Source organism: Caretta caretta, chromosome 3 (assembly GCF_965140235.1).
Source record: "Caretta caretta isolate rCarCar2 chromosome 3, rCarCar1.hap1, whole genome shotgun sequence".
Lineage (NCBI taxonomy): Eukaryota > Metazoa > Chordata > Testudines > Cheloniidae > Caretta > Caretta caretta.
In genome coordinates, this window is record NC_134208.1 from 29,997,861 (window position 1) to 30,022,971 (window position 25,111).

The 25,111-nt window shown below is 37.2% G+C and overlaps 1 protein-coding gene across 2 annotated transcripts in view; it reads left to right on the forward strand.

Moving 5' to 3' along the window:
- ROCK2 (Rho associated coiled-coil containing protein kinase 2) overlaps window positions 1–25,111 on the forward strand; it is a 171,623-nt gene that overhangs the window by 108,437 nt on the left and 38,075 nt on the right. Inside the window, exons 6-25 of one of the 2 annotated variants that reach the window (XM_048845516.2) lie at window positions 468–612; window positions 6,939–7,077; window positions 8,967–9,058; window positions 9,908–10,067; window positions 10,667–10,730; window positions 11,277–11,288; window positions 13,055–13,143; window positions 13,692–13,740; window positions 14,643–14,778; window positions 14,917–15,008; window positions 15,282–15,528; window positions 15,774–15,880; window positions 16,983–17,142; window positions 18,630–18,790; window positions 19,271–19,455; window positions 20,783–20,852; window positions 21,748–21,851; window positions 21,962–22,148; window positions 24,360–24,453; window positions 24,566–24,660. In XM_048845516.2, coding sequence (XP_048701473.1) covers window positions 468–612; window positions 6,939–7,077; window positions 8,967–9,058; window positions 9,908–10,067; window positions 10,667–10,730; window positions 11,277–11,288; window positions 13,055–13,143; window positions 13,692–13,740; window positions 14,643–14,778; window positions 14,917–15,008; window positions 15,282–15,528; window positions 15,774–15,880; window positions 16,983–17,142; window positions 18,630–18,790; window positions 19,271–19,455; window positions 20,783–20,852; window positions 21,748–21,851; window positions 21,962–22,148; window positions 24,360–24,453; window positions 24,566–24,660 — 2,388 coding nt within the window. The remainder of the gene's footprint in view (window positions 1–467; window positions 613–6,938; window positions 7,078–8,966; window positions 9,059–9,907; window positions 10,068–10,666; window positions 10,731–11,276; window positions 11,289–13,054; window positions 13,144–13,691; window positions 13,741–14,642; window positions 14,779–14,916; window positions 15,009–15,281; window positions 15,529–15,773; window positions 15,881–16,982; window positions 17,143–18,629; window positions 18,791–19,270; window positions 19,456–20,782; window positions 20,853–21,747; window positions 21,852–21,961; window positions 22,149–24,359; window positions 24,454–24,565; window positions 24,661–25,111) is intronic. The other variant, XM_048845517.2, reaches the window with a different exon arrangement.

Sequence of the window (25,111 nt, forward strand, 5' to 3'; positions counted from 1 at the left end):
AAAGAAATCATAATCTAACATATACCTAGCTAGGTTACTTACTAAAAGTTCTAAGACTCCATTCCTGGTCTATCCCTGGCAAAAGCAGCGTACCGACAGACACAGACCCTTTGTTTCTCTCCCTCCTCCCAGCTTTTGAAAGTATCTTGTCTCCTCATTGGTCATTTTGGTCAGGTGCCAGCGAGGTTACCTTTAGCTTCTTAACCCTTTACAGGTGAGAGGATTTTTCCTCTGGCCAGGAGGGATTTTAAAGTGGTTTACCCTTCCCTTTATATTTATGACAGTCAGAAACCACTTCTGGAATAGGAACTTTTGGAGGCCTTAAATGTTTCCCAAACTACTTACTTTGGGACATGTTTTTCTCAAAATAACATAAATGGGTTAATTTTATTTTTGGTGAAACACTGTGTTTATTATATTATTTCAATTAAATCGATTATTACTTGCAATTTTTTGCAATTACGTAGACTGGTATGGTGCGCTGTGATACAGCTGTTGGAACGCCTGACTACATATCGCCTGAAGTCTTGAAGTCACAAGGAGGTGATGGCTGCTATGGACGGGAGTGTGATTGGTGGTCCGTAGGAGTTTTTCTCTTTGAGATGCTTGTTGGTGAGTAATAATTTAGTTCATTAAATTTTTCCCCCATCCCCTTCTGGAAACTTCTATTCAAGAACTTTTATCATAGAATCATAGACTGCTGGGGTTGGAAGGGACTTCAGGAGGTCATCTAGTCCAATCCCCTGCTCAAAGCAGGACTAACACCAACTAAATAATCCCAGCCAGGGCTTTGTCAGGCCGGGCCTTAAAACCACTAAGGATGGAGATTCCACCAGGTCCCAAGGTAACCCGTTCCAGTGCTTCACCACCCCTCTCCTAGTGAAATATATTTTATGATTCAATTATCCTTATATAGCAACAAGTAAGACATATGGATGCATCGAGACAGTTCAGCCTGTGACTGCTTCTGCTTTTGTCTAATTCTTGTACTCTCCAGTCAGGATTTTCCATTGTAAAGCACTGGACCATTAGGTCATGTAATGTATATGAATATTAGATCCATTATAGAGGACCCTAGCCATCCAAGGTTGTAAACGAGCCTCAGAGTCTAGTATCAGAGCATTGGTGAGGAGTCTGGACCTGAGCGTGATTACTCACTATCCATACCAACGTGTTCTGGGAACACTGCAGGAACAGATACGTTTCTAAGGTTCTGGGGGCAGGAAAGCTCCTCCCGAGTCTGCAGTCATTGAAATGTTAATGCCTCTGAGGATGAAGCACATTTGACTTATGAAGGCTAATTAGTAAGTTGAATCCCAGGATCAATTTAATCAATGCACCTTAATAGTTAATATGTTAGAAGTCTGTCCTGTAGTGCCAAGACAGAGCTTCAATTTCATTTTTGTTTTGTGGTTGGGACCTCTTTTCTCTCCTCCAGTACATCATCAAATGTAGGGAACACCAGTATTTTGAGAGTCTGAGTTTTTATCGTTGAGGGGCTCACTAGCTCAGTTTTCTCTATAATCTGGGGTTTCATTTGGGAGAGTTAATGATACTTCATGGTTTGTATACATTTCCTCTCCTATGGCCCATCTTGTTCGTGATGCTTCTAATTACCATGTTTCTCCATCTCTATTAGTTTTTTTCCCCCTCTTACTCCTCAACCTCATTTCCTTCTCTTCTGCATGCTCTCCTCTTCTTTGCTTCCTTCCTGTTTGTTTCATTGTGACTCTTAGAACCATAGAAATGTAGGGTTGAAAGGGACCTCGAGATTCTCCCTGCACAGAGGCAGGACCAAGTATACCTAGACCATCTGTGACAGGCATTTGTCTAACCTGTTATTAAAATCCTCTAATGACTGGGTTTCAACAACATCCCTTGGTGACCTATTCTAGTACTTAACCACTCTGATAGTAAGAGAGTTTTTCCTAATATCTAACCTAAATATCCCTTGCTGCCGATTAAGCTGATTACTCCTTGTCCTACCTTCAGTTGACATGGAGAACAGTTGATCACCATCCTTTATATAACGGCCCATAACATATTTGAAGACTGTTATCAGATTCCTGAAAGTCTTATCTTCTGAAGAAGAAAACATGCCAGTTTATTTTACCCTTTCCTCATAAGTCAGGTTTTATAAACCTTTTGTGATTTTTGTTGGTCTCCTCTGGACATTCTTGAATTTCTCCAAATCCTTAAGTGTGGTACCCAAAACTGGACACAGTAGTCCATCTGAGGCCTCACCAGTGCTGAGTAGAGCAGGACAGTTACCTCCCGTGTCTTCCCTATGACACTCCTGTTAATGCATCCAAGAATGATATTAGCTTTCTTTTTACAGCTGCATCACGTTGGTGACTCATATTCAATTTGTGATCCACTATAACCCAGAGATCCTTTTCTGCGGTACAACTGCCTAGCCAATTATTTCCCATTTTGTATTTATGCATTTTATTATTCCTTCCTAAGTGAGGTACTTTGTATTGTCTTTATTGAATTTCATCTTGTTGGTTTCAGACCAATTATCCAATTTATCCAGGTTGTTTGGAGGACAGGATTAGAATTTAAAAGTGCTTGCAACTCTTCCTAGCATAGTGTCTTCTGCAGATTTTATAAGCATCCTCTTCACTCCTTTCTCCAATTCATTAATGAAACTGATGAATAGTATTAGATCAGGATACACCCTGTAGGACCCCACTTGATAAGTCCTCCCAGTGTGACAGCAAACCATTGATACTTTGGCCTTTCAACCGGTGGTGCACCCACCTTTCAACAATTTGATCTAGATCACATTTCCCTAGTTTGCCTATGAGACTGTAATTTGAGATGGTGTCAAAAGCTTTATTAAAATCCCCATCCGTCCACAAGGCCAGTAGCCCTAACAAAGAAGGAAACTAGGTTGGGTTGTTATGATTTGTTCTTGACAAATCCATGTTGGCTATTAATTATCACCTTCTTATCCTCTAGGTGTTTATAAATTGTTGAATAATTTGCTCCAGTATCTTTCCAGGTATCAACATTAGTCTGACTGGTCTATTATTCCCTGTGTCCTCTTTGTTCTCCTTTTTGAAAATAGGTACTATGTTTGCCCTTCCCCGGTCCTCTGGGACCTCACCCTTCCTCTATGGTTATGTCTCCACTGAAATTGAAAACCTGTGGCTGGCCCTTGCCAGCTGACTCTGGCTTGCGGGGCTGTTTAATATCGGTGTAGATGTCTGGGCTTGTGCTGAAACCCAGAGTAGAGGGCCTTGTGAGGTCAGAGGGTCCCAGAGCTCAGGCTGCAGCTCAAGCCAGAACGTCTACACCACAATTGAACAGCCCCACAGCCCAAGTCCCGGGAGCTCGAGTCAACTGGCAAGGGCCAGCTGCAAGTGTTTAATTCCAGTGTAGACATATACCCTATGAGAGCTCTAACATCATCACTAATGGTTCTGGGATTGCTTCAGCTATTACCTTAAGGCTTAAGATCTTAGTGTGAATTTTATTAAAGTCTGCCCACTTGAATATATCTGACTTATCTAAATATTCTTTAACTTTTCATTTCCCTGTGGTTTGTGTCTTCTCTCCACGTCCCGTCCCCCCGTTAATATTAATTGTATTAAGCATCTGGATAAATTCTCTTTCTTAGAGAAGACTGAAACAAAATAGACATTAAACATCTCAGCCTTCTTGGTGTTGTCCATTATTATCTCTTCTTCCCCACTATGTAGTAGACCTACACTTTCTTTCATCTTTTTTTTTTTTTATTGCCTTATATGTCCCTGTTAAGTGTAACTCATTTTGTGCCTTAGCCTTTCTGTATTTTGTCCCTACATGCTTGTGCTATTCTTTTGTGCTGATCCTTGGCAATGTGTCCATGTTTCTATTTCTTGTAGGATTCCTTTTTGGTTTTCAAGTAATTGAAGAGGCTCCTGATGCAGCTGTATTGGCTTATTATTATCTTTCATTCGTATCAGGATAGTTTGCAGTTGTGCCTTTAATATAGTCTCCTTGATAAACTGCCAGCTCTTCTGAACTTTTTCCCCTCAGATTTTTCCCGTTTCCCCATCTCATCTCCTGGGAATGTTTCTGTTTAGGTTTTAACCTGTTTATGGTTCCTCTGCCCTTACTGTTGATATTTCCTTTTCTCTGTTCATTCTTCATGACCTTAGTTAAGGCTTTGACACTGTGGATCATTTTGTCTCCCAGCATTATCTTCATATGGATAGTTACATGAGCCTCCCTTTTCCCCTCCTGTCCTGGATCCACTGTTATTTGCATAACCAGTCTTTTTCGGTTGCTGATGACTGCTCCATCTCTCTGCACCATCGTTCCTGCTCCTTTGTATCTCACAATAGTTTAGTTGTCAGTTTTCTTTTTCTATCTACTTTCTCCTCAGATATCTTATTTCAGCCTTTAACTACCTTTACAGTCATGATACTCAACTATGTCTACCTTTTAATAGTTTTCAATGACTCCTGCTTGTGCACGCTCTCTCCTTATACTGAGCTGTGGCTCAACTTCATTCAACTAAATGTTTACACATATAAGTGTTTTCTCTTAAATAAGAGCATCATCAATCTGCCTCTTTGACTTGAACCCGACAATACATATAATTGATGTCTTGCTTATCTCTGATTTACTCCTCCTGCATCACAAGCATATATTGTTTGTTTGTAAATGTTCTTCTCAACATTTCAGCAACATTGCCCATGTACAATACTGCCTAAAGTCCAACTTCACTGAAGTCCGCATCCATGGTTTTCTCTCTTCTTTCGTAGACTATTGCAGATAGCTTCTTTTCACCACCAAGGATATGCAGACTATAGCTGCTTGCCTTCTCACACACACAAAGTTCAGCTATATCATCCCCATCTTAAAACCACTCCAATGCCACCTCATTAATTTTAGGATCCAGTTCAAAATTACCTTTTCAGTTTTAAATACCTTGGTAGACCTAAGTTCTCTGTAAGCTGTGCGGATGTGCAGCAGCCTATTTAGTGCCGTGCAGGCACTCCGGGAGCCCAGGTGCTGCAGGGAGGAGAGAGAGCTGGGGGGGAGTCTTCTCTCCTTGCCATAGCCCCAGAACACTCTCCTACACCCCAAGCCCCTCATCCCCAGCTCCACCCCAGAACCTGCACCCCAACCCTCTGCCCCAGCCCTGTGCTTCTTATCCCCAGACCCAGCCCTGAGCCCCCTCCCACACTCCAAACCCCTCAGCTCCACCCCTATCATATGAATTATGTTATGTGCACCAATATGAAGATGACGTGTCACACATCACCTCCATATTGGTGCACATAACAAAATTCTGCACATAGGTGAGAAAAATTAGAGGGAACATTGCAGTAGACTTGCTTCAGCTTGTCAAACAATCCTTCCTTCTATTGCCCTCCATTCCTTCTGCTAATATAGCTCTGAACACTTTTAATAAAAAAAAAACACAATCCTTTGCAGCTCTTGCAGTCAGGAACAGCGGTTGAACTTCTTGGCCTTGTTGATTTCCTTATTTCAAATTTCAGCTGAAAATATCTGTTCTCTGTTGGCTTTACTTCTTAATAGTTCTGCTTCTGACTTCATCAATTTTAATTTATATTTAAAATAAGGCTGTAGAGCATTTTGGGATACAGTTTATATGAAAGGTGCTACACCGAATGAAATTGTATTACATTTTATTGTACATTAGATACAAAGCTGAAGTATTAGTTAGAAAGCAGAGAATTGGGCTGCCAAGAGAGGGATTACCTTAGTTGAGGGGATACTAGGGTGGTGATGAATGACTTTGATAGGAGCCTTTTATGATGGTGCTGAAGAGAAAAGGGGAGAGAAGACCCTTTTAGAGTGAAGAAGGAGGGAGCATTGGTAGACCATGGAATCTGTGCATCTGATGGATGTAGGGTGACCAAATGTCCCGATTCTTGGGTCTTTTTCTTATATAGGCTCCTATTACCCCCCACCCCCTCTCCCAATTTTTCACACTTGCTGTCTGGTCACCCTAAATGGATGATTTCTATAGGAACCATACTAGGACTAGTTGGGAGGTCACAGCAGAGTCTGGGAGTTTAATTGACACTAATGTAAATGCTAACTTGTTCTTTCTTGGAGCCTATTTGTGTTTGGTTCTTCTCTTTTATATCCTCCTTAAGAGCAAAATGGCTTCTATGTATTGGTTTGTAGAGATTAATAAACTTTCCACATGGTGAAAATGTTCTAATTGCTGATAATTTATCGAATCTGTTAAATCAGAATGCCTTTTTCTGCTGAATGTTTTCCTTCTGATGGACAAAATAGGTAACTTGGTCAGTAAACATATTCCTCAGGGGCTTTTTTCATTAAAGTGTGTTTCAACTCTGAAAGAGAATTATGTAAAAATGTCCGCCTCTTGGTCAACGGATCTGTTCTTTTTGCATATTCAGAGTGTTAGCTGATCACTTTGGTGACAAATACATTTTGATTGCTGTTTGTTCTTGTTAGAAGTGCAGAACTGAAACCACTAAGAATTAATTGTGAATTCTATTCCATAACATGCATCAACCGAAATGTTTAATGGTTCCAATCAATTACTCCTATCCAAGCCCCTTGAAGTCAGTGGATTTACAAAGGTGTTACTGAGGGCATAATTGAAAGACACTGTATGAGTATGACAGATCTGTTTTGGTGTGCAGAAACTTCAGTAATGATGGTGGAAATATCGTAGCTTGATTCCCCTGGGCATAGGCTTAGTTTGTAGTGTGGGTATTTAGGGGGGGAAATAGTTTTAGTTGTAAACGGAGTACATATGATTTTTTTTAAAAATTGAGATACAGTAAACATGGATCAAGCAATCCCATTTTTATAGAGCCACTTTTCAGAATAAGCCTGAACTTTATAATTTATAGGTCTGCTTTCTTTTTTCTCTGTTTATCTTAAAATACTTAAATTTTAAATTAAAAATCTTAACATTTATGCATGTTTTATTTTAGGGGACACTCCATTTTATGCAGACTCCTTGGTAGGAACATATAGTAAAATCATGGATCACAAGAATTCATTAAGTTTCCCAGATGATGTGGAAATCTCTAAGCATGCAAAGAACCTCATCTGTGACTTTTTAACGGACAGGTACGTGTGTGTACTACATTTGTACAATCTCTCTTATAGTGGGTGCAAACACACTTGCTGTATCTTAGAACAATGGATTCCTTCCCCTTAATTGTGCTATCTAAATCATTCTCATTTTGTGAGAAATTAACCGTATCTTCTGCTTTCTAGTGGCTGGCTGTTGTGCAAACTCTATGTTATGTTTAACTAAAACTAACGTTTTCATGAGTACTTCTGGCAATAATTACATTGTCCGCACTCTTCCTAAGAATTCAAAATTGCCCCAAAGAAAATCTTTCCTAGTGCCATGCAAACAAGGTCCAAAATACAGTAACAATGTTTGAAATACATTGTGAGTTCCTTGAGACAGGGACCAACTTGTCTTGCATTCGTTAAGCGCTGAGCGTGTCGTCAGCGCTCAGTAAATAATAATGAAAACAGATACATTATCAAAAATAGAGAATTTTATGCAGAGAGTTATTCCAGTTTTCTTAGAAGAGATTTTCTTAGATATGCTTTTTAAAACCTGCTTTTGAGGTAAGAATTTACAAGTATAGCTAATTTCCCCACAAAGAGGAATGATTCTGGATGTAAACTGCTAGATGAGATCTCGTCTTGTATAATAGAGCTCCTCATTGGTATTAAGCTGATGTAGCATGTTCTTGCCCCAGCCACCTCCACCTCCACCTCTCTCTCTCCCTTCCTCCCTCTCACCTATGTTTTGCTATCCTCCCGTGCCAGGCACTAACACAGCCTAGGAGATGCTGCAATGGGCACAAGAGCTACACAGTGCAGAATCAGAGGAATAACTAATTCCCTGGTGCCCTCTGCTCCCTAGTGCTGAACAGAGCCTGGCCACAGTAGAGAATCTAGCCCGGTAACTGACTGTGTAGAATGATTGATTTAAAAAAAACAACAACTAAAAAAACTTAAAGAAATATGTATCTGGTGGTATGTACTAGTTCTTTATTTCAAAGATGGACTGTCTGGTCTGTTGAGTAAGATTACATGCAGCTAAAGAAATACCATTCATGAAAGAGCTGCTTTAGTAGGGATTTGTCTTGTTCAAGACCCAGGATGGCTGAAAGGTGGAGAGGAGATATGAGAAGAGTTTAATAATATAAAAGTGTCCAGGAGTACTTCCCCCACGTGTGTACATCTTCCTGTTTATATTAAATGTGTGCTTGGGGAATTTATTTAAAACAGATGCTCTCTTTCTGTATACATAATCACTACTGAAGCACTTAAAGTGACAAGAAGGAATGAGCATCTATCATGTGACTTATCTGTTCAAGTCCATAAGTTATTTTTATGTTCTGAGAGCTATGTTAAAAGATAGTCTTATATAAAGAATGTTTGTTGTCACATCTAAAACTTGCCACATGGTGTCTTTGTTGTAAATGTAAGCAAAAGGCATGTAAGGGTTATTTTTCAGGGGAGGAGGATAGAAGTTTTGAAATATTTATTTCATTGGAATTTTGAATAACCGTTCTGTGTACTAAGCCAGACCTCCCTTCATTTGCGTCCTAAGGTTTGTCATGTGGTTTGGCAGACTTTCTAAGTTTGCAGTTAATTTTTTTTATTTAAAACTTGTGCCTGTGTGCTCCCTTTCTACACAAAATCTAGATGGAAAAATATTTTACTCCACACGTGGCAGATTCAGAATTCTAGCCATTTTAGTACGTGCAGAGAGAGTGCCTGCTAAGAAACTGGGAGCATTTTTAATATGAGAAACAACAGATGATTTGATTTTAATTAAAGTTCGCCTGAATTACATTGACTGCCCATATCTCTTTGAACCTTAATTTTGTTTAAAGTCTCTGTGCACTTAAGCGCAAAGTCACAAGTTACTTAACAAAAATGGAGTACTGATTTTTCTAATGTGAAATTGGGTTAATTACTATGTTTAGAGAGGTGCGACTTGGGAGAAATGGTGTAGAAGAAATTAAACAGCACCCTTTCTTTAAGAGTGATCAATGGAACTGGGATAACATTCGAGAGAGTAAGTAAACTGTAGTTTATATTTTGAATATGTTCAATATTTGCATAAACAGCTACTGTTTTAACAGTGTGGAATTAAAAACGTAAAACACTTAAAATATTCACATAACAGTTTTGTACAGTAATTTTTTGGGTCTCAAGGGGTGTCACATAGGCTGTTTTTCTTACTATTGTTCTTGTTTATAATAAAAGAAATGCCACTATGGGTTCATAAACATCCCCCCCCCCTCCTCTTTTTGCCATGCTGTAAATATAGAGAGAGTGCATTTGTTTGAACAACAGAGTTTGATCTTTTATTTTTTTAACAAATGGCTACATAGTCAGTTGTACTTTCCTAACTTGCTTACCTCCTGAAGTTGTATGAGTACTGTCTAACCTACCACTTAGAATCATTTAAGTTCATAGAACTTAATTGCCTCTGGCAAAAATTTAGCTGTTTTAGTTTACCATTTGATCAAAACTTCTGTAATCAGACACACTTATTGAAGCTTATTCATATAGTTAAGATAAAATTGGGATTAAATATCTGACCTAAATCTGGATGCTTTAGAAAATGTATGTTTTATGCAATAAAAACTGCCTTCTTCGGCAAACTGATTTATTTAAATGATTTTCTTTGTATTGCATGGTAACAGATCACTTCAAAACATTTACTTTGTCAGATGTGGGTGTGGAAAGAAAATTATTTTATTAATCCAAAAATATTAATGGATCTGCTATATGATAAATAATATAAAATAAATGATGAAATTACTGCATGCCATATTTACCTTTCATTATATAGTGTGTTGATATATCCACAACAGAATGTTGAATCTTACCATGAAGCTGACCATTTTTTCCTTTGTAGCTGCTGCTCCTGTTGTACCTGAGCTTAGCAGTGACATAGACAGCAGTAATTTTGATGACATTGAGGATGACAAAGGAGATGTGGAAACCTTTCCAATCCCCAAAGCCTTTGTGGGAAACCAGCTGCCTTTTATAGGATTTACCTACTATCGAGAGAATCTGTATGTGATGTATTTTAATGTGCATCTTGTCAAATACAGTTGAAAATTATTTTATTACATTCCTCTCGTTTTGCTTTAAACACACATCTAATTTTACACTGTAAAATTGTTGAATATGTGAAATGTGGAGTTTAAATTGGATTTATCAAAATATGCCAATTTTTGGATGTTTCTAATTTTTATGTAGTAATTTATAAAATTTACTACATATTGTACTCCAGCATATATACTGGATTTTTGGATTAGCTAATTTTAGAAAAAAGTGTACAACTAGGACATACATTGTGTTAGGGCTGTTTCTTTTCATTACTATTTATGTTGAATTTGCATTATTAGTCATGTGTATTGTATCTAAATAATTATAGAACTATTGTAAGTATTCATTTAAACATTAGAAACTTGTGTTGAACTGAAAAAGTCTGAACGTTTACTTTGGCCAAGAGAACATTCAAATGAAAACTCATACTGAATAAAAATGGCTTCATTCGGAGAATAGCCTAGCAGAGGTTAAGACTTGAGAGAATTGATTAAAATGAGTTGATTGGCATGGTTGCTAGAGTTGTTGAAAACTTGAATAAGAGTTGTTTTTTTTCCGACAGGTTGCTAAGTGACTCTCCTCAGTCTTGTAGAGAAAATGAATCCATGCAATCCAGGAAAAATGAGGTAAGTACTTTTTTTTAATAAACATTAATGTATGTTTAAATTATTTTGCTGTCTGTTAAGACTTGCACAGTGGATTTAAACAATATTCAGTTATGAATAGTTAATTTGTATTGCTTAATGTTAGAATATTTCTGTATAATTACTGACAGATTCCATCTGTAAACATGAAAATGTCAAACTACTACATGAAATTGTGCAGTATACATTTTAGATGAAAGGATTGTGTTTATATAGTATTAGTTTAATTTAGAAATTTAAAAAGGTGTATTAACATTTTTATAAATTTCTGCAACCATTGAAAATGTATTCCCTATAGTAGAGAATATTAGTTCTAATAAAACAAATATTTGTAAATTCTTTAACATTTTGTAATTAAAACATGATTAGAATCCAAGATGACCTTCAAAGTATAAAATATTCTAAGTCTGAAATTTTATTAAGCATGGTGAGACCATTTAAAAAAAAAAAAAGATTTGTAGGAAATGTTTCCTGTTCTTTGCCTTTTTAATGCTCATGATTAAAAAAAATGTTTTCTTCTTTTTATAGGACAGCAAAGAGGTAGGTGTATTATTTTGAATCATGAAAGAAATTAAGATAGCTAAGTTAGTTTTTGTCAGCATGAAGTAATAGATGTTAAGGGTTTATCCCAGTAAACTGCTAACAGTAGATTAATTTGTTTATGAATAAAAGAACTTGTAAATTGCTTTTAAGAAAGAGCCTACAGTTAGTTATAAGTGAAATAAGGTTAATATTTGTTCAGATTTATATATAGTTACCTTTAATTCCTATTTGGCAACCACAATTTACTTTGCAAATAAACGTGTAAGGCTCTGTTCACCACAAAAGATTTTGCTCCAGGGAACGTTGTAGATTTTGGCTCCACATCTAAGTGATTTATTGCTAATTTGTCCAGGGCATGAAAAGTAAATTTTCACACAGTACTAGTGAAGGAATGGTTGTGAGCATCAAAGTGACCCTCAGTATGAGTGAGTTTTGAAGCAGGAAGGTTTATTCAGTATTTGTGGCTTGCCAACTGAGTTTATTCACTAAGATGGCAGCAAGTCTGATAGGATTTTTGTGTATCTCAAAATAAACAAATATACTAACCATTATTGATCTTAGCCCTCTCTTAGTAAATCAAGGAGATTATTCCATTAATTAAAAATTGTGAGGGTTGGTAATTTTTAAACCTTTAAAAACAGCCGTGGAAAAAGCTCATGCCATGCATCGGCAAACATAAAAATAAATACACCCTGTGCTTCTGTACTGCCTTTCCATCATACTGTGCAGATTAGGAGTGTGTGGTGCTCTTTAAAAGAAGGCTATTGCCTTTTAAAATTGCATGCAGTGTCTGCTGAATTCTTCCAGTAGTTTTAGAGCCAAGCATATGTGACATAGTCCCTTCAATTGTATGTTTCAATAGCAAATATTTTATTTTTCTATATTTCTGATTAGTAAAATACAAAGGATTGATAAAATGCTATATTTGTGTTGCCAACTCTTGTCATTTTTATTATGAATATCACAGTATTTCATGTTTTTCTTAATGCCCCAGCTCCTATAGTCATGTAATTGTGACCATCTCAAATTTTGGTTTTTTTAAAATGTTTCTTCCCCTTATGTTTGCAGAAAAAAGTTTAAAAACATGAACCCTATAGACTCAGAAGCCCAGAAGGCAATTAAAAACTCCTAAATTTATGATTTTTAATCCAGTCTCATGAATTTTTGTGTATTGACTTATGGTTTTAGAATGTTGGGAATTGGCAATATGGCGTTTTCCAAAATGTAATGGGGACAAGTTAGGTTCTGTGCAAGTGTTAGACTAAGAAATTCTCACTTTCTTTCATGATGTATTCTACCTGAGCATGCTCAGAGGCATTCTTAAAATGTCATCCATTTTGGTCATATGCTCGATATAGTTTTTTTGGAGAGACTAATCCAAAGAATCTGCTCTCAAGAGTTGGGGTTAGAGAGAATAAAGGAGAGGGCAAAAAACAACATTCTATTCCTGTGGAGCTTTTGTGGTTCACCATCTGCAGCACATAATACTGTGATGGATAGATTTATTTTAATATTGTATGCAACAAGTTTTGTTTCTATGGATATCTTCATGAAGAATCTTCATGAGCGTTAATATCTTGCAGAGATGTAACTTTAATTCCCAGTAATCCAGTGGTGGTGGCTGGTTAAGAAATAATGTTCTGTTCCCATCAAATTGTAAGATTATATTGATTTTCATTGCTCATCTGTCTTGGTTATTTAACTGAACTACACTCATTTTTACGTGTTCGTATTTTATATGTGGACCATACTTTTTCTGACAGTTTGCACAGTTTCAGAAAAAAATGAGCAAGTTAGAAGAACAACTCAGTAATGAAATACAAGCCAAAGATGAACTAGAACAGAAGTGCAGGTAAGAGTTAGCGGTTTATATTTGGTATATTTATGCCAGACTTTTTTTAATTTTCCATTTTAAAAACTTAAAATACAATTAAAAGCATACTTAAGGGATCCCAGCTCCACTAAGGAGATCCCATTTTAAACAGTCAATTTGTTAGCCCCATATGATTCCCTCATCCTTTAGAACATAACAGTGGCCATACTGGGTCAGGCCAATGGCCAGTGGTCCATCTAGCCCAGTAGGCTGTCTTCCGACAGTGGTCAGTGACAGATGCTTCAGAGGTAAGGAACAAAAGAGGGCAGTTATTGAGTGATCCATCCCATGTAGTCCAGTCCCAGCTTCTGGTAGTTGGAGGTTTAGGGATACTTGGAGCATGGAGTTGCATCCCTGACCATCTTTTTGTTTTGTCTTTGGAGAAGACCACCTCTACTGGACAAATTATTTTTTTCTTGGTGCTTGTGTGGTTGCTTAAAGCAGGATTCACAAGACACATCCATGTTATTCCGTTTTTCATTATAACCAATGCTTGCTTTTGTTCTAATTGTTTTCATATTCCTCAGGTCTGTTAATGCTCGTTTAGAGAAGACTGTGAAAGAACTAGATGAAGAGGTAAATCAGTGTATTTTCTATTGCTTAAGTGTTCTTACATGTTTTAGGTATGTTTACGTTTCTCAGGATACACTAACTTTTAAGGAACAATGGAACTATGGCACAAGAACATGAGTTTATGTTCTAACAGTATACCCTAGCATAAATCTGCTGCCACTATTGCAATATCTTGGCAAGAGAAGGGTAGAGTGATTCCTGCATTATTTAATTGATTCCAGAATCATGTTTACTATGTCCTGTGCCTTAGTTAATAATTTATAGAGAAATAGCATGTGTGAATTGAATTCCAGTTAAAGATGCAGGGTTGATACTGTTGAAGGCTGAAATATTCCCTCCATAGAGCAGGTAACAGGTAGTAGCAGTTCAAGCATCCCTCTCCTGCCCCCATCCTTGTGCCTCAACCCTGATGTTCAGGGACCACCTCTGGAGGGGATGAATATAGCTTAGTTCTCATGCCCATTTAATCATTGGTTTTGCTGCTGAGTCTGCCAGTTTTGCTGATGCTGCTTGTTCATTGCATACTTGTTCACTGGAAACTAGACAGAAGCCCGCACAATCATTTAACATAGACTATCAACAGCCTTCATACAGTAACAGCTTTAGGGCACTGCCAGTCTGGAGTGGATTTGAACTGGCCTTACATCCTTTGCTGATCTCCTGACTACCCAGATTCCTTAGAAATAGAATTGTATAACTATATAGTTATTTGCTAATTGTGTATTGTTCTACAGTTATATACAAACACAGCTGTTAAGTGTTATGGTGTGTGTATACAGCAAGCAGATGGAATACATTTTTGTATATTTGTAAGTTAATTGGAATCCATGAGCTATCCTTTATAACTTTAAAGTAATACCATGGTTCTGTGTATTTTATTTGAACTTAACTATAATTATCTCCAGGTAACATCAAGGAAGAATGTAGAATCTGCATTAAGGCAATTAGAAAGAGAGAAAGCTCTTCTTCAACACAAGAATGCAGAATACCAGCGGAAAGCAGAACATGAAGCAGATAAAAAACGCAATTTGGAAAATGATGGTATGTGGAACAGAACCTTAAACGTGGTACACGGGGATTTTAACATAAGATAACAGAACTGTTGTTTTGTTGGTAAGATCTGTTTAAAGATTGTGAATCAGTGTGTGATGGAGGTCACATATGATTATTTTATTATAGTTAACAGTTTGAAAGACCAGCTGGAAGATTTGAAAAGAAGAAATCAGAACTCTCAGATATCAAATGAGAAAATCAATCAGCTACAAAGACAGGCAAGTTGTATTTCTGTGTGTGTGTGTGTTAGTGTTAATTTAAAGCCATTGTTATAATGAGCTACTGAAGTTCAGGCTTCCTATTTAGCAGAAGAAAATTGCAAGAAGTTACAGAAGTTGCTCTTTAATATGAAATGTTGGTTTACTAATGTCATGTTAGAAAACATTTCCATATTTTTTCTTTTCCTTCAGTCCATAAATTGATGATTAATTTGTAATGGAGATGTTGTTTTTCATTTTAATTGTCTAAAATGTGCATTTATTAATCAATAGCTGGATGAAGCCAATGCTTTACTACGCACAGAGTCTGATACTGCAGCCAGGTTAAGGAAGAACCACACTGAAAGTACAAAGCAAATCCAGCAGTTGGAAGCTAATAATCGAGAATTACAAGATAAAAACTGCATGCTTGAGAATGCTAAACTCAAACTTGAGAAGGACTTCATCAATCTTCAGTCAGCCCTAGAATCTGAAAGAAGAGATCGAAGTCATGGGTCAGAGATTATCAGCGATCTACAAGGTATTACAGCAAATGTCTACATTAATTTGCATTTCAGAAATATAAAAGAGTATAGTGTAATTATTTGATCTGGGAATTGTAACTAATTTTAATAAATTGTCCAAGTCAATTGTATCAGTAGACGTAAAATGTTGCTAACACCTATTAAATGTGAATGTATTTTATTTTAACTTTTGTAGCTACCTTTTTTTTCTTTTTATTGCTAAGTTTTTTTTCTGACTAGTTGTTGTTTTGAATATTTTTAGGTCGAATATCTAGCCTAGAAGAAGAAGTAAAAAATGGAAAGAGTGCATTAGCCAAAGCAGAAGTGGAGAAGCGACAATTGCAAGAGAGGTTCACAGATTTGGAAAAGGTAACTGTACACGTTAGAGTAGAATATATACTTGGTTTGCAGTATAAAAGGTAGAATATAAAATGATGGCATTAATAGAAACTAAACTGCATCAGATTGAAGCTCCATGGTAGTTACATGAATTGGTAACTTTTTTCCCTAAATTTTCTCTTTAAATAATTTTCAGCATGTATAGGAAATCAGTAAATGTATTTTTAAGATAGAGGAATATCTTAGAGCCGTGGTTTTCAATCTTTTCTCATTTGTGGACCCCTAAAAATTTTTGAATGGAGGTGCGGACCCCTTTGGAAATCTTAGACATGGTCTGTGGACCGACCCCAGTGTATTAGAGGAATTTATTCTTGGTGTGTTGCATAGATTGCTTAGAAAGCTCCCTGTGCAACATGTTGAAAGATTGCCCATAGCAGATTAGATGTTATAGGGATGCTCTATTGTGTAGGCTGTATTGTGCACAAGGTTATTTTAGTCCCCATTGAAAAATCGGAACTTGCTGAAGTGTAGAACTTTTTTACTTGTTGTATTATAGAAAGTGATTTGCACTACGTTTCTTTGCTTTAATATTGGCTACCTTTTCTCTGTGTGTATGTTCTGTGTTTTTCTCACTTAGATTACAGTCTGCTAGTCAGGAACCATGTTATTTTCTTTCTCTGTAAAGTGCCAAGTAAAGCTACAGTTCCGTACAAATTTCTTTTAAAGCAGAAATTTTAAAGAAAACAAACTGCTGTTAATAGCAAATCTATGAAAAACTTTTCTATTGGTATTAAGTTTTATAAAATCTTGCTTTCACAAATCCTAAATTTTGAACCATATTTAACTTGACATAGTACTCCCTTTTTAAGCCTCAATCCAATAATTTCCTACACACAGGAGTACCATTGCAACCATGCAGTGCCTCTTTGTGCCCACACTAAATCAATTGCAGGACTGATGTCTTAAATTGTAAGATCCTTGGAGCATGGACTATGTCTTCTTCTGTTAGTGTATTGCCTTTTAGTCATGCTCCATAGTACTACCATTCGTAACTATGTTAGCCTTAGTTTGCAGTCAAGAGTAACTGTTTTGTCAAATAAGTCAATTTCCTTTTTTCCTGTAACTTCAACAGGAAAAGAGCAACATGGAAATAGACATGACATATAAACTCAAGGTTATGCAGCAGAACCTGGAACAAGAAGAAGCTGAACATAAAGCCACAAAAGCACGATTAGCAGACAAGAATAAAATCTATGAATCTATTGAGGAAGCCAAGTCTGAAGCCATGAAAGGTATGCATACAATCTTAATTTTAAAATTATGTAATCTAGATAATATAAGTTTTATAATGCTAATTGTGAAGTTGAAATTTATAAGATTATACACTTCTGAATCACGTTAGGAAGCTGATTCAAGAGTTTTGCATATAAATTAAAAATTCTAGAGCTGCTCAGATCACATAAAGTAATCACATTTGGCATAGTTCTCCCCCACCCCCACTCCCCCATTTGACCATCCCAAGAGTGGTCAGGGTTTGAATGCAGATGCTGTTTGAATTATACCCTCCTGCATGTTAGGGTTAAGGTACATTGGTGGAATGATTTAAGGATTCATGCACTGCCCTCTTGGTAGCTATTCTGGGGATAAATAAAAGGATTTTAGTACAGGCAGTCACTCCATGTCATGTACATTAACCTCTTTGAATGACTCTGCATATTCCTACTTATAGGCCTGTTGGTGCCTAACGGTAGAACCGTCTCCAAGCCGTATTCATTGGAGCAGTTGTACGCCCTCTCCTATACTTCCCCTCAGTGTTTTTGAACATTCTGAGCACGAGGCCATATAAGGAAATGCTGGGGGTCCTCTACCACCTCAGTTCCTTTCAACTGCTATGCTAAATGGAAATGAACTGCTCTGATCCATTCAGATCCAGGGGTTTTTCTCCATTGAGCATACCTTTGGTAATTTTTGTGGTGGTTGTTTTTAGTGTGTAGTGTAATTGAAGTATAGTAATAAGTGTAGATGGTTTTGTACAATTGGTAGGTTTGATTCCGTGTTATGGCAGAATCAAAAAAAAAGAAACTGGATTTAAGAGACATACTTTGTGCTCATCTGTCCTCCCAGTGTTGGGCAACCATATTAGGTGCCTGAAGTCCTTGAGGAAAGGTCATTCTCCTTCTATGTGTTTCATTTGCTGGACTTTCATGCCCAGACTGTTCAAAGATGGGCAGAATAGGCTCCAGGTACTTCCTTTAAGGAAGCTCTAGCTGCTAAACCCTCTGGTTCTTGGGTGGCCATCAGATGCAAAGGCTAAGAGACTAGGTTTGGTGCCTGTGGCTTTCTCCAGGAAGCTTGCTTACTAAAGGTTTCAGGGTGTCGAGCTCTTCATCAATTCTAACTCCGGATCCTTCTGTTAAAGTTGCCAAGGCTTTGAAGCATTGTTGGTGGGAAAATGGCTGTCTGTTTTCTAAGGATCCTAGACCCACATCCTGAAGAAGAGCTCCATATAAGCACAAAAGCTTATCTCTCTCACCAACAGAAGTTGGTCCTGTAAAAGATATTAAGTCACTCATCTTTGTGTGTCTCATAATTTTATCATCAGTTTGTCATGCCATCTAATACCTTTCATCCCACAGGAATCCAAAGTATGTTAAATTGTAGGCACCCAAGTTTAAAATTTTGGCCACAGCTAGGCACCTAAATAAGTGTCCTTATTTTCAGAAGGTCTGAGCACCCACAACTCTTACTGACTTCACATTTAAATGCTCTTATTTCACAGAAATGGAAAAGAAGCTGTTGGAGGAGAGAGCTTCAAAGCAAAAAGTAGAAAACTCCTTGTTAGAAATTGAAAAGCGGTGTTCTATGTTGGACTGTGATCTCAAACAGTCGCAACAGAAAATAAATGAGCTCCTTAAACAAAAGGATAAACTAAATGAAGATGTAAGTAGCAATTATATAAGTAGTCTGAATTGGAACTTTTTGGATATTGTAAAATTTGTTCCAGTTTTAAAAGTATGAAAGTTTCCTGATTATGGGCAGTATCTGTAAATCTTTACAAATGAAAATAATAGTAAGTATATCTCCACACTCACTTCTGTAGGTTGCAGGAAGGTTTCCTTACAGTGTAAAGTTTCATTTTCTGAAGTTTTTCAATGTTGTGACAGACTTAAAAAATTTGTTATGTGGAATGTAAAATTCTGTAATATTAGGGTGAAAAACTTGCTTATTCTACTTAGAGATAATTTTAGCTATAGAATAATCTTTATATCCAAAAAAGACATGTTTGAGCTGTACAATAGTTAATACAATAAAAATAATAGAGAATCAGTGCAAGTGTAAATATTGTTTTTAGAGTTCCTTACTGTATGGGTCTGTAAAATTCCTCTGATGTAACAAAACAAAAATTAATTTGTTTTTCAGGTTAAAAACTTGACATTAAAAATAGAACAGGAAACACAAAAGCGCTGCCTCACGCAGAATGACCTGAAGATGCAAACACAACAAGTCAACACATTGAAAATGTCAGAGAAACAGCTAAAACAAGAGAATAACCATCTCCTAGAAATCAAACTGAGTTTGGAAAAGCAAAATAATGAACTCCGCAAGTAAGTAGAGTTGCATCACAGTTTTATTTAATTCTTTAATTTTAAAAATTCAATTGCATTTTTATCTTATTTATGCAAAATTTGAGAGCTGTATGTATATAAAATCCTGACTATACAAAAATCAATCGTATCATAGACACTCCTGATGGTTGTTTGCCGTTGTTTATGCTATAGTAGTATCTAATGGCCCTGGCAGAGATTGGGGCCTTATTGTAATAGGTTCTGTACAAACAAATGCTAAGAGACGGTTGCTGCCCCAAAGAGCTTACAAAAAAGAAAAAAAATTCCTGACCACATGAGTTACACCTGTAGATTCAATAGAAAGCTACTCTGAAATGCTGTTTTCCAAAAAATAGATTGTGTGAAGGCATAAAGGATCATGTTAAGATTTGAGTGACATGACAAGCTGATTAGAATTAGCTTTCCTGAAGAGTCTATATTGGAATCAGACTAAAATGATTGCACACCTCTAAATTTGCAGCTAAAAATGAGATAATAGACTTAGCACTTCGTAACTTCATCTTCAGTGTGACTTACAAACACTAAGCAGTTACCACTAATTAAAATAAATCTTTTATGATGATTCTAAAAACCAAATTGGGAAGGGGAGTTTGTTTCATATGAGATTTGTTGCTCTCTGTAATTAGCAATGTATGTTATCTGGAGCAAGAATGGTCAAGACTAATGTAGGTGTTAGAAAGATCTCATTTTTATTCCATCTATAAAATGAGTTTTGTGGAGGCTCTTCTGGTCTAATTCACTGCCATTGGTAAAGCACTCTTGAGGTCCTCTGATGGAAGAAGTGCAAAGTATTACTATTATTCAGAAGTGCTGACTAGTGATTGAATGAGTTGCTTTAATAATGGGTGTGTTTAAAAAAATCTGCACTATAAAGAGCAGTAAATTAACGTTCAAGGTCCATCTTGCGACTCTGACTACCTGAGGTTTTGGAGCTCCGATTGTCATTTTATTGATGTCCTGCATGGAGATGAGAGAAGAGGCCAATGACTATTTGCTTTTGTAATGTCTCTTGTTGGCTAGTCCATGTAACAGTACTGTCAGTTTAAAAGGCTGTTTACTAACCTTTCCGGATCAGAAGAGAGCGCAGTATTCGTAGCTGTCCAGGAAGAACAGGAGAACAAGAGAGACCTGGGGGACAGAGGATCCCTCAGGATTTGGTATAGATGACCATACTTTGATCAGGGGATGCTAAGATATAAGAGAGTTTTATAGATGTGTGTGCATGCACACAGCCTTCTGTGCTTATGTAGTTGTTTGGAATATCTTCACAAATTTTGCTTACAAGCACTGTTTTATAACTTTACAGAGAACGTCAGGATGCAGATGGACAAATGAAAGAGCTTCAAGACCAGCTTGAAGCTGAACAATATTTCTCAGTATGTATTGTAGTTTTTGTTTTACCAATCCAGTCTTTAAGGAGCAGAAACAGTACCATCTAAGTTAGATGAACAGTTGTATCTCAGATAGTGACTTGCAAATACTTTTTAAAGAACAGTCTGCAAATGTTCATGTAGTCTGAAATTTGTTCATAAACTACTCTGCAAATACTTGTGCAAAAGCAGGATCTGCCACAGCAATGCATAAACAGAAAGAAAAGGATTCAATTTGTCATGTAATTAATTTGCAATGACTTATTTGCCCGCTTAAAATAATAATCTTTATAAAAAGATGTATTTCTGTGGGAGATCAACTTTGTACATGAACAAATAAATAATTCTTGATTGTTAGTTATGTTTCCGTTAAATGGACGTGATAGCTTATGAAGAACTGTCTTAATATTATAGATTTGGAAAGGCTGCTTTTTCCAAATCACTCTAAAAACAAATTTCTAAAGTATTTTTAATGAGTTATGTTGCAATACAAAAAAAAAAAAACCATCAAAAAGCATGTACGTGTGTATGTGTGGAGTATAAATTGTACTTGCATACATACTTTCGAACTTCTAATCATTGTGTGAGGACAGCACACTACATTTATGGAGGAATGTATGGGTGGCTGGAGGGGATTTCAATGGGTTCACTTTTCCCCACTAGCTGGGTTTCAGGAGGGTGGTGATGAAGGGGATTCTTTGAGAGGGTGCATGCATTGAAGGTGAAAGAAACTGTTTTGGGGAGTATTGCTGCCTAGAAGAGACAAGACACTGTTGTGCTTGGTCTCTTGCTGTATTAAAGGATTTTTGATTTAACATGGTCTTGTCTCATTCATTCAGATACTCCATCAGCTAGAATATGCAAGTCCTTTTTCTTTCCTTTTCTTTGTTTCAAATTCTAGACTTTGTACAAGACTCAAGTTCGTGAGCTTAAAGAGGAATGTGAAGAAAAGACCAAACTTTGTAAAGAAATGCAGCAAAAGATACAGGAGTTACAAGATGAGAGGTGAGGGTTTGACGCTTATTTGTATATGTACAGAAAATCAGGATATTTACTTCAGTTGGAAAAGGTTTTCATATAGTTTCTGAACTAATTATTTTTTCAATAATTTGTAGAGACTCCCTGGCTGCACAACTTGAGATAACTTTGACAAAAGCTGATTCAGAGCAACTTGCTCGCTCCATTGCTGAAGAACAGTACTCTGATTTGGAAAAAGAGAAGATCATGAAAGAATTGGAGATTAAAGAGATGATGGCTAGGCATAAGCAAGAACTTACTGAGAAAGACGCTACCATAGGATCTGTGAGTAATCTGCATCATAACTCCTGTGGTATATTTTTGTGCATGCTATAAGTTCTTTAATCATTATAACAAAGATACATTTGGAGGCTTACAGAAATACACAGCTTGAAAGATTTTTGGATTTTTGTTAAAGTAGACTAGAGGAAAGCAGTATGAGATCATGAATTTCTTATTTTAAAAGCCATTACATGGTTAATATTGTTTAATTGAAATTTAGAAATCATTACAAATACCGAGAAACATTTTCTGTTTACATATTTTTCACATCTGGATGAAAAAATAGTTATTTCCATACTTTGGATCTATGGAAACAAAACTGAGAATGTATATATATTCAGTTGTATATAAAAATCTGTGTATGATGGTATAGTTTATGTTGCTATAATCAAGGTTATGTCACATTTTCCATTCTAAATCATATTTTTTCAGATGTGTATAGTGCGGCCATAAAAATTCCTAGTCGTTCTGAAACATGACATCCTAGGAGTTGATTCCTTTGGCTAGAAGGGGTTTGTGGCTGGAGGGATTCTGCAATGGTTAGCTCCAGGGCTGCCCGAGCAGCTCAGACAGCCCCTGGGCCAGCCGCATGGGCTGCTGCTGGGGCACTCTTGGGCCACTGTGTTGTTTCTCTCCCCCCACCCACACAGCAGCAGTAGTTTGGGTGTGGGAGGGGCTCAGGACCGTGGCAGGGGGTTGGGGTGCGGGGCAGTGCTTACCTCGGCAGGGCTCCCCAGAAGCGTCCAGCATGTCCCTACAGCTCCTAGGTGGAGGGGCCAGGGGGCGCTGCCCCTGCCTGCAGGCACTGCCCATGCTCCCATTGGAGCGGTCAAGGGAGCCTACCAGCCCCACCAACCTTCCCTCTACCCCCAGCACCTCTTCCCCCCAGAGCACCCGCAGCCCTCTGGTCCAAGTTTTTGTTAGGGGTATATAGTACAAGTCATGGACTTGTGAATTTCTGTTTACTGCCTGTGATGTGTCCATGACTTTTACTAAAAATACCTGTGACTAAAACTTAGCGGTAAACAGCCTGGGAGGGATTCAGATCTATTAGCTAGTTCCAGAGAAAAGATCCAGGCCTGCCAATTCTATATCCACTGATCCTAATGTGCTAAACATATAGGTATAGGTCACCCTCTCTGCCCTTCGGGTCCTCTAGAAAGCAAGAAGCAGCTGGAGCTGCCAGCACTCTCAATTAAGAACTGACTTTCTTGCAATGTCTCATTAATTCTTAGTCACATCCCAAAATGTGGAGCCTACTTCATCTCTGTTAATCAGTAGGCATGTGGTCTGCATTTTCCATCAACTACTGTTGATTCCATCATTAACTGGCATCACTACTTCTTCCTTCCTTGAAATGTTTCTTCATTTTCAATCCCTGGCTTCCAGACACATCTTCTGGATCTTCACCTCCACTGTGTTCCTCACGTGGGTCTCTCTTTTCCCCTCACCTGCCCTTCTTATTACACAAACCTTCTGTACTTCAGTTCTATCACCTCTCTCCAGCTCTCACAGATCATTATCTAAAATCTGCCTCCTCCTCCACATCTCTGAAATCTGAATTAATCCTGATTATTCATAACCATATGCTCTTCTGTCCCTACCAGTCTTAAACTTAACCCTTTCCTTCAATTGTCTATGGAATGCCTGCTCTGTCTTGCAAGAAATTCACTTCAGTATATGATTATCTTCAGCTCTGTGCTTGTGCTTCTCTGATTCAGTTTATATCCCTGCCCTCTCTTTCAGCAGGCTCTCCTTTAGTTCCTTTTCATTCTAAATATTTGCTGCAGTGAGCTCCTTTCCCTGTCTTCAATTCCAAGCTTTCTCAACTCCATACAGCACTTAAACCTGCACATTCTCTGTTTTGAAGTCTATCGCCTCCAGATGGCTGTAATTTTTCATGAATTCTGCCAAGTCCTGAGCTTGTTAGTGTCTTGATTTTGATGGCAGACTCTTCCTGTTCCTTTTTTCCATATCTCTCAATCTTTACAACATTTTTCATTTCGCTCCCCTCTCTCTCCTCCATGCCCCCAGTTCCTCACATATCTTTGTTTGGTCATTCTCTCCTCTGTGCCTCCAATTTCTCTTCCTGCTCCAAATCCTCTTTTCTTTTACCTTGGTCTCATTCTGATGTATTTTCCTTCTTTTAAGTAATCAGATAAATCTGTTGCATTACTTTTTGTTGTGTGGTAATATATACTTTTTTTTTTTAAGCTGGAGGAAGCCAATAGGACACTAACTAGTGATGTGGCTAATCTTGCTAATGAGAAAGAAGAACTGAATAATAAACTGAAAGAAGTCCAAGAACGTGAGTGTTCACTGCACAACTTGAATTTGATTTGAAAATGCTTTAGTTCTCAAAAAGTGTACCACTTAATGCTCTAATTAGCCATTACAGATTTCTTATTACCTTGTTGCAGAAATTGCAAGGCTAAAAGAGGAAGAAACAAATACAACAATTATTAAAACTCAGTTTGAGAAGCAGTTGTTGTCTGAGAGAACACTGAAAACCCAGGTAAGTATAAAAGAATGAGCAGATTATCATGATGATTGGAATAATATATTGTTCAGGCAGCAGATAGAATTTTTAAATGTAATGATTGCTTTCTGTTCTAAACCAGCTGTATGCACTCATTGAAGCCTGGACACAATTTTTATATCCTCAGAGATTTTTACTAAACCAGATTACATAAGGAAAACTTGCACATCTTGGGTACAGACCTGTAATGTAGATTCACGGTACTTGAATAAAACAGTTTGTCCCAGTGTGATTTAGCCCAGTATAAATCCCTAATCCAGATAAATCCTTTATTTTGATTCAGAGAAGCTAGTTTTAACATGTATTTTGCTTATGACATGGTTTGATTTAATTATATTGTTAGCATCCCTGAATTATCTTCCTCTGTGTTTTCATCTTTCCCTGAAGCGTCTGGTAATAAACTCTGCCAAAGTTTGGATACTAGACT